At 46.9% G+C, this 9,964-nt stretch overlaps 1 protein-coding gene across 1 annotated transcript in view; it reads left to right on the forward strand.

Moving 5' to 3' along the window:
* RAB33B (RAB33B, member RAS oncogene family) overlaps positions 1–4,245 on the forward strand; it is a gene marked incomplete at its 5' end in the record, with an annotated part of 6,025 nt that extends 1,780 nt beyond the window's left edge. The window contains one exon of the mRNA XM_019615099.2: positions 1,781–4,245. Coding sequence (XP_019470644.1) covers positions 1,781–2,224 — 444 coding nt within the window. The remainder of the gene's footprint in view (positions 1–1,780) is intronic.
* Positions 4,246–9,964: the final 5,719 nt, after the last annotated feature.

The following is a 9,964-nucleotide window of genomic DNA, read 5'->3' on the forward strand; positions in this document are numbered from 1 at the left end:
TTTTTTCCCAGCTTGTGAAAGAAGACATGCTTTATAGCGTTCCTCTTCTCTTAAGAGAGAGTGAGGTTTTGAGGGAGTCTTTGCTCATAAAGCAGCTCTTCTTGGATCCATAAAGAGGAGCCAGAAGGCAGGAGGTGGTAGCTGCTTTGACATATTGAGGTGCCGCTCGTGTTTCCGAGGGAGCAGGACAGCGTGATTCCGTTCTCAGTTTTTATTAGTTGGAATTATTCTGTTTAGCCAGATTTTCAAGTGCCACGTCTTAAAGGGCTGCTATAAAACGTGTGTTTTTTCGTCCTCGATGATGGATGATATTTAAATAATGATGAAACAAGAAACTTAACGTTAATTCATCAGGGTGCATCTCTAAAATAGATCGTTCTCCTTTGCAGTCGAGCAGATAATTTGACAGGGGGGTCAGAAATGGAATAGTCCGTTCGAGTTCGTCTGGTAAGACGAAAGAAGAAATTTCTGAAGTGTAAAACTTTCACTGTTGGGAAAACGTATCACTCGAAAGGGCACGTTTGGTGTTGGAAAGCTGCATGCAGATAAAACGTAGGAGAAACGATGTGTACAGTTGAACTTGAAAGACACGTAAAGCTTTAATTGAATTTCCTCTTTTGTACCCAAGGCAGGCAATAAACTTGCGGGCGGATCTGTGCTTCCCTAAAGCATGACCAAGTTCTGCTTCTGAGCGAGGCGGAGAGAGAAGAGTAACCTCAGCTTCTACAGCCGCCTGCGGAAACCAGCCGCCTTTTGTGTTAGATTTGATCAAACAATTGAGAAGATTAGTTGCAGCGATCCCCGAGCATCATGTCCTCTGACTATAAGCCGGGCCTCCCACCGTTCTTCTTTTTCTCTTGAATTTGTTATATTTCAATTTAAAGTTGTGGGGTTTTTTTTGTTTGTTTTTGTTTTTTTTCCATGAGTTTCCCGCCTATACAGCATTCCCTAAGGGCACAGAACCAGAATTCTCTCTCAGCTCGGTAGGTGAGGGCATCTTCTTTAAGCTGAAGTGACTGTATTTAAACTAGCTGTTCGGGCTGTCTCGGCAGGCGACGGAGATGAAGAAATTGGGCATAGAACAGAATACAGCAAAAAGCAGCATTTGCTCTACGGAGAGATGAATTGCAGCTGCCGTTGCCTTCGGTCAGAGGCTAGGATGCCTCGCTTTGGTTTTCTTCGTGATCCCAGTGACTCCTTTAGAAGCACTGCGGGGATCTTTATAAGCCCGTGGATCAGAAGCTGCAAATAACTGGACTAGAGTACAGAGGCCGAGCAGTTGGTTTGTCCGGTTTATTTTGCTGTAGCTGTTTGTGCAGGGTTGGCGTTGTTCCTTTTAGGGACGGCACCACAGTAGGCTGTTACCTTAATGCTTAGAACAGCGCTTCGGGGAAGACGACATCGTATTTGGCGGTGAAAAATCCTGTCAGCTGAGATCTGTTTTTTCTAAGAAAAGCTTTAGTGGCAAGATTTTAGTATTTCTTTGTGTAAAGCTCTTACAAAATGCCGCTTTCAGTAAACCGTCCGAAATGTGTCTTCGTTATGAAGCCGCCTCGCGATTTTTTTGTACCTTCAATTGTGAGCATACAGCTGTGGAAGCAACGATTTCCGTAAACCCCGTAAAAGCAGTAGTTTTCTTTGGCACAAACTTTGCAGAGCGATCGATTCCAAAGAGCGATTCGCTGAGGTCGCCCGACTTTCTTAGCCATAGGTAATGCGTGTTATTCTCCCAATGTGAGCAGTAAGACATTTTTCTCTCTTTTTACCCTTCTCCTTTCAGATCCAGCTATGGGATACGGCAGGCCAGGAGCGCTTCAGGAAGAGTATGGTGCAGCACTATTACAGGAACGTACACGCTGTCGTGTTCGTGTACGATATGACAAACATTGCCAGTTTTCATAGTCTGCCGTCGTGGATAGAGGAATGCAAACAACACCTCCTCGCCAACGATATACCACGGATTCTTGTTGGAAATAAATGTGACCTGAGAAATGCTATTCAGGTACCTACGGACTTGGCCCAGAAGTTTGCCGATACCCACAGCATGCCGTTATTTGAAACCTCTGCCAAAAACCCCAATGACAATGACCACGTGGAGGCCATATTCATGACACTGGCTCACAAGCTTAAAAGTCACAAGCCATTAATGCTAAGTCAACCCCCAGATCGCGATCAAGTACACATAAAGCCTGAACCCAAACCCGCCATGACCTGCTGGTGTTAAATGTCACTATTTATTGCTGCCACCTTGTCCCGTGCGCAAACGCTCCACGATTATGATCTCGACGTAGATCAAGGGTTTGGTAGCAATTAGAGCAAATCCCTTTGGCACTTTACTGTGTTGTTTGTTTTTTTTTTTCTGGTGTAGATGTGCCCATCTCATTTTCTCGCGCTTCGTTATTCTACTTTCTGAATCTCTGAAGTTTCACTATAAATACGCAGGAAAGTAACCTGTCAGATGAAGCGTTAACAAAGCAAGTCCTCTCGAGCTCTGGCTCTCTGAGATCGTTTTTGTCACTCGTGGCGGAGTTACAAGTAGTGAGACGGTTTACTAATGCGTTTGGTTGCTCCCTGCGTTGGGATAACGTAGGAGGAAAAGTGTTTTGGGACAGCCGGATGGCTCGACGTGCAGATCAGCGGGTAGGGAGATGCGTGACGTCTGAAGGAGTATTGGATGCCTGCTAGCAAACTGAGAAGCGAGGGCCTGTTCTTCCTCTTTAAATAAACATTTAAAAAGCAGACAGGATCATCAGATTAAGTTTGAGCCGTCGGCGTAAGTGCAAACTGCTGGCTTTGGTGCCCTGTCGTCGCATGGTAAACTGCTTCTCCGTGGCAGTGGTGGGAGCGTTGAGCAACTTGTCCCTGCCTCTAGGCGATTATTTAGTACGTAACACTTCATTAATTCGTCATAATTAATTGTACGACTAATCTGTCCTTAAGGAAAGTCCTGTAGCGCGGGATGTGGGGGACGAACAGGGACTAGAACTATCTTCAGCCTCTTTGACCTTAGTGAGATCTAAATACTCAACGAGGATTGGCTTCTAAACGTGCCGGATTTGAGTTGAGCAAGCCAAGATAAGTGTAAACGCTTACAATTAAAAATAGGAGTTAATTTTTCAAAGGCGTACTGGGGTTTTCAAAGACGCAGCTTTTGGAGGATGCTCGGGCTGATGAGTGCTTCCTAAATATCTTGGAAAAGACAGCTGTTTACGAGTTGACGTGATAACTCGCTGTAGGGATGAGGACGCCTAGGACAGGCCCTTACTTCGGGTGCCCCTTTCGATGTACAAAGTCGTGCCTTATTTATTGGAAACGTCGAGGCCGCCGTACTGCAAGGAGCCGCGTTGTTCTGTGCCAGCACGCATGAAGGCTGCTGCGGGTCGGTTTGCATCGTGATAAAAACACTGTCAGCCATTCACAGCATAGGGAATATCGGATTTTCTTTAACTAGTTTTAAAGGCAAAAATTAGCTCTTGAAATACGGGGAAAAAATGTGCCAAATAGATAAAGTGCTACAGATGTTGTTGGTTACAACACGCCTGCGTCACGGCTGTGAGCTGTGCCTCCGTGGCATTGCTCACGCGAGTTAGTGATTCCTCTTGTAGAACCATCTTCTTCTGCATTCTCCTCGTTGCCACCATCTATTCTGTTCCTTGAAGGTCAGGGTTCATAACGAAGGTGGTCCTGTGGTGCTAGGTTGCATATCGTTACATAAAGTGAAATGTAATCCTTAGATTTCAATGTACGACTCCGTATGCCGTGGTCGAACGATATTTTCCGACTTGTTGTTTTTTAAAGCAATTCAATGAAAAATGCAGGTGTTTGATTTGCAACGTGAAACCCGTCGCGTCGGCTGGAAATACGGAGCCCAGGGTAGAAGCTGCCAGCTAGAAACAAAGTACTGAAACAAAGTAGCTAATGCAATGTGAACTATGGAAATTGTATCATTGAATTGCAAGTTATACCGGTAAAAGGGGAAATGTATCCACTCTTTTCTAGGTTTAGAAAAGCATTCCATTCGGCCTAAAAGGATGAGGATGTTTAAAGGGAGTCTACGCAGATAATATTACTCTTGTCCAAGGGAAGCTGCTACAGTTCTGACTGTAATGTTGTTGACGCAACACGTGTTAAAGGGAACTTTAGTATTTGCTCTGAACCGTACGTGACAGAGCTTACGGTCTTTTCAGAAGCAATCGGCTTTTTGAAACTAGCGTCCTTAAGTTTTTTTGTTTTTTTTTTTGAAAAGGATTGACCTGAAACTTATGTGTGTAGTATTATAAGTGAACAATTTATTTTTGACTCACGTCCTGAATCCTTTTTCTCAAAAGGATCCATCTTAACTAGTAAATCAGTATCTTAACTTGTATATTAGTAAGTGCGTCAGCACACGTTCTTTTGTTGTCGGTGTCTTTTTTGTTTTAATTAATGTGAGCAAAGCGGATCGCACAGAATGAAGCGTTCCGAAGTCGGGCTGGGGTCTGAGGTAAGGCAACAATGTAGATACAATGCCGACGTTAAAGTGGATGTCGGACATCTGCAGATCTGTTACGCTTTGAGGTATTCGCAACCTGTACATAAGGGCCCTCGCGCCGTTCAGATGGCGTGGAAACAAACGACGCTTCTCGTATGTAATCTTGTCTTGAGCACACAGCATGTTGTAACGGTTCTGCCTTGAAGATAATGTGAGCATTCGGGATTCGGTGCGCTCCCTGGCTTTCAGTAGTAGCGTTCTACCCACAGAATTGATGTCGAAAGCACCGAACACTTTGTATCCGTATTTTCACCTTACCCAACGTAACCTTACTTACGTTATTTTGTATGTATGGGGAAAGGGAAAGACACAGTGCCAGAAACGTAAGAACTGGCTTTGCCACTGACTATTATCACTTGTTTTCAGTAATCGTCTACAAACGGTGATAACATTTCTCTTATTAAAATCCATAATAAACTGTGATCAAGAAGGGAGCAAAATGAGTCTCTGTTTTTTTTTCTGTGCGTGGCTGACAACGCGTTGGAAGCGTGTCCCGGTACTTGGCCTGCCGTCGGCGCTGCGCAGTTTCTCTGAGCGTCTAAAGGAGCCGCCCGACGGTTCGTAGCACGTTCAGGTCGTATGGGAGGCTTCCGGGAGAACGGGAGCCGACGAAGATTTCAAACCGGCAGCTACTCGCCCTCAAACGTACGTCGGTGTCCTTGGGACGTCTTCATCACGCTCACTGTCCTACATCACACGTGCAGAAACGAAAGCCCTTATCCTCACACACTACTGGGGCTCAGAAGATAGTCTCCCAGGCTGTTTGAAAAAACAAACACCAGAGTCTCTTTTCTTCATAATGCACTCACATAAAGCACGCTGTTTGGAGCTTGAAGGGGGGATTGAGAGAAATGGGGTTTTTTTCCTTTTTTTTTTTGTGTGTGTGTGTGAGTCCGTTCGCTCTGCAAGTCCAAATGAAGGCATTCATACAGCTGAACGGAGTCATCGGCGAGGCCTGTAAAGCGACATTGATAGGGAAAGAATTGCTGCTGGCTTCCACCGCCCGTTCGGATTCACTGAGCTCTGCGCAGCCACCCGGCTGCAAAGTTGGAATCGAAGAGGCTGACGCGTGCCAAGGCCGTGCTGGAAGCCAGCGTAGAAAGGTGTTACCACGGCCCAGAGGAGGGTCTATGAGAGCAGCCAAAAGGAAGAGAAAGGGAAAGGGGGGGGGGAGGGAAAGAAGATAAAAATTTACCATCGTTGTTTCCTGTGGAGTTAATGCATTTCTCTAACATAAACTGTTAAATGTATTTTCTCCTTGTTTATTCTTAGTGGAATTGTGATTTGAAAATACATTCCTAAAGCTGTGAGTAGTTTCTGACATTTCTTTAAAGCCTTCAGTATTTGAATGGCCATCTTCCAGCTTGAGTGACTACATTTTGCCTACTTAAATTCCCCGCGCGGTTTCAATTAGATAAGTTATTCTTCTGCTTTTTCTGTCCTAAAACCGTTCTGCAGCATTGCTGCCGCTAAATCGGGATTTCGCCCCGGAGGTGCTTGCACTGATCCCTGCGCACCAAACACAATTTACGAAACAAACCGAGTTTTTTGCTGGATTAAAATTTTTTAGAAGAAGTTTTATGATGGCTTAGAATTATTTTCGGACGTCCACAGTTACGCTCAATTTAAAGGCACCAGTAACCTCCCTCACGGTGTCCTACCAGAACCCCTCCAGACAAAATAGACCACGCACTTTCAAAGCATTTCCAGAGGCTCCTCGAGGAGACCGTCCTTAAATCGTAGGCACATTGCCATACAGGAGTCACCCCACCGAAAGAACCGAGGGCAGGGTTTAGAAGATATTTCTCAGGTGCATAAAACCTCAGGAGCTAATAGCTGCGGCAGGCACGTGGCAGAGGACCCTTCCCCCCGTGCTTTTGGAAATGCTGCCAGGGTTTTTAAAAGGAAACAAACCTATCTGTCACAGAGTTTCCTCCTTACTGTGAGCTCAGCCTGAAACTATACAGTCGCACGTAATTTTTGTCTGCTAAGGAAACCCAGAGAGTATCTGCCCCAGATGGATTTCAAATGGAAGTTTTCTTCAAGCGGGGTATCGAAACTGTACGGACTCCTCCAAGGCATCGCTGCACTTGAGTTTAAATGTAGATTTAACTGTAAACAGATACTTTCGGTATAGTTTCTTATTAGCGTAGCAGCTGAAATAATTCTAAGGCCAGGACCGTATAGCAGCCTTCCGGTCCCCGAAGGGGGTCTACGGGAAAGCCGGGGAGGGACCTTTCAGGAGGGCATGCGCCGACGAGGGAAAATGGTGTAAAACCGGAAGGGGGTAGATTTAGATTAGGTAGTAGGAAGAAATTCTGTACCGTGAGGGTGATGAGGCACTGGTACAGGTTGCCCAGCGAGGCCGTGGGAGCCCCCTCCCTGGAAGCTTTCAAGGCCAGGCCGGACGGTGCTGTGAGCAACCCAGTCTAGCGGGAGGTGTCCCCGCCTGCAGCAGGGGGTTGGAATTAGATGATCTTAAAGGTCCCTCCTGACCCAAACCATTCTATGGTTCCGTAATCCTATGATTCTGTTTCCTGAACAGGGCAGTAACACTGCCAATCCGGGCACGGCGGAAACTGCGCTCGCAGTTGTTCACTGCTGCGTTCCCTGTAGCTTTCTACTGCGGCATATTCTTTGCAAGGTATTGCGTTCGGTCGTTTTGTTGAGGGCGTCGTGTTCTTTTTGAAAGATCACCCCAACGTTAAACGAAAAGTAGGATCGATTGCACCTCGTTTTCCTCATCGCACATGAACTCACGTCAGTCCTTGAAATGAGACGCATGCAGCGCAAAGATGCAGCGTGCAAAATCGAATGCTTCCTTTAGACAGACATGTTGGGCGTACTCTCTTCGAAGTAGAATTTTTTTTCAGGGAATATCTGTGCGTACACGCACACACGTAGATACTTACATCCCGCCAGTTCTCACTTGTCATTACATTAGATTAATTTCCGCCACAGAAAATACCATAAGGTGAATACCTATCGTCAGGCCTGTGCGCTTCATTTGGTTTGGGGTTTTTTTGCACTCACATTCAATAGTAAAGAGTAAGAATATGCGTGGTCTCCGAAACAGTCATTATTTAGGCGGCTGGAATTTATAACGTGACATTTCAGTGCGTTCTCCCGGTCCTTTCCTTCGAGGCATCGACTGAGTAATCTCTTCTGAGTTTGTTCTTAGAGCGTGATGGAGTCCTCAGGTCTGTATGGAAAGGCTCTAAAGTAAGAAACACAAAAAAATCATTACGGCGAGAGCCAAATGTACGCACCGGAGACCTTAAGCTCCTTTAAATGCTAGGGTTTCTGGCTGGCAGTTCTCCAGTACCGAACAGTTACATCCCCGTTTAGCATTTGGCTTACGGTGAACATGCAGAGAGGAGAATGTTTTTACACCGAAGGCTCGGATTCTGCGCCTGCCAGCACGACGCACAAAAACACAGAGAAATATTCGAGATGAGTCGGTTATATCGATTTTACACCAGACAAACTTAAAAAAGACTAAGTAATTGCCATTTAATTCTAGCATCTGTGTAAGCGTTCATTGTAACCGTTGTCCCAGATTACTCAGCTTTATACTTTGTTTCGTAAGTTTATATATAAATATTTATATATTAAAAAAATCAGCTAACGATGCCTTTTGTTAGGCTACGCAGGCTTCTGCCATCTATTGAGACCCGATGGGTCACTCGGCACGCGAACCCGGAGCGAGATCGGGGTTTGCTGTTTTACGGAGATTTATTTTGAGGGAGGGAGCTACGCGACGCAGCTGCACGGGGCAGAGTCATCTACGCAGGCTGAAGGTTACTGTTCGTTACTCCGAACGGTCACTTGGTATCTTCAGATTGGCCTCTTCAGAGGCTGGTTCATTTTTTTCCTAATTCGATGAAAGAACGCACCGTAAATCCGAAGAACCGCTTGCCTGAGGAGCAACTAACCGACCGTCATCTTCAAGAGCTGAGAGAGCAGAAGCAAGCCAGAGGCTAGGAAGATCAGTCGCATCGTTTTACCTGCCCATTTTCAGTCTGAAGCTGGTCAGGTCGGTGACCGGTGTCATCGCGTCGCATTTCTTAGCGGGATACACAAGGACAGTCACAACACCACCCCGTCCACACGCCCCACTTGTTGTTTTACAGACACTTTGCGCCCCGCTGGCAGCACACGCCAGCCGCAAGCCAATTAAAATAGCTCTCCAAAGGTTTTCCTGCCTGATCATAAGTGCTGTAGAGTCGCTTTATTCTCCGCAGCGGCACCGCCGCAGCCGGGGACAAGCGGGGACGGCCGCAGCGTCTCCGCCATCCGTCGCTGCCAAGAGGACGCCTCGGGAACACAGGCAGTCTCTGAGAAAACGGAGCCGTTCTCAGGATGCTCCGATTCACGAGGGAGCGGGCTGGCACGTCGTAGAGAGACAGGGGAAATAAGGGAGGTGTATCTCGAAAGCCAGTTACCTCGCACAAAGGTTGTCGTCGCAGTGCCCGGATGAAAGCTCTTAAAGAATTTAAGTACGATAGCTGCCATAACAACAGAAGCACTGTTATAAGACCAGACCGTCTTACTGTTTTGTTGTGGCATCCCCGAGGGTAAGCAGGCATTTCAGTTCTCAGCTTTGCACTTCATTTGAATGCTATCAACCTGAAAATCGAGACTGCGGTGCTCAGAATAGAAACCTCACAGCACACACCTCGAGCTGCGTGCATACAAATAAGAAAGGGATTTGCCAGTGTGATTTATTGCCTGTGTGTGGGTCTGTGATAAACTGCCTTCACTTGAGAAGACATCGGAGCACCGGAAGACAGCGAAAAAGAGGGCAACTCATGTACAAAAGTGGATGACAAGGAAAACTAATATGTAAGGTGTGTTACGCGTGTGTTTTTTTTTGTGACTGGCAGAGATTTAAAAAAAATCCAATGACCTCTAAGTCTGCACAGGAGTGACCCGTATCCTTCACCCTCTCCCAGGCCGCAGCTCCATCGTTCAGCCCCAGCCCCGCACCGTTCATTCTAACTCTGCCAGCACATCCCTCACAGCGAGGGGACGGGCACAGCCACCTGGCGCACAGGGACAACCACTGAGCCGGGCCTAAGGGTTCCGCGATCCCTGTCAGCACCCAGTCAGCCCTAACGAGGCCCACCTGCACTAACAAAGCAACCACTCGCAGGTGCAGCAGGGCCGGCTCTGCCGGGGCACAGGTGCACCCGGTCAGGAGCCCGGGGCAGGGTCCGCCCCAAAGCCTTTTAAACCCCTCCCGAGGCTGCAGGGAGCCACGGAGGAGTTCCTGCGGTTCCCTGTCTCTGGTGGGTGGCTGCTGAGCTCGCTGTCTGCTTGTGGAGGGGGACTCTTGTAGGACTTCTGCTGGGTTCTCCTTACTTCGTGAGTAAGTGTGGTGCTTTTGTCTGGTTCCTATTTTGTCTTGGTTTTTTTTTTTGTTTGTTTGTT

The sequence above is a fragment of the Meleagris gallopavo genome, chromosome 4 (genome assembly GCF_000146605.3).
Source record: "Meleagris gallopavo isolate NT-WF06-2002-E0010 breed Aviagen turkey brand Nicholas breeding stock chromosome 4, Turkey_5.1, whole genome shotgun sequence".
NCBI lineage: Eukaryota > Metazoa > Chordata > Aves > Galliformes > Phasianidae > Meleagris > Meleagris gallopavo.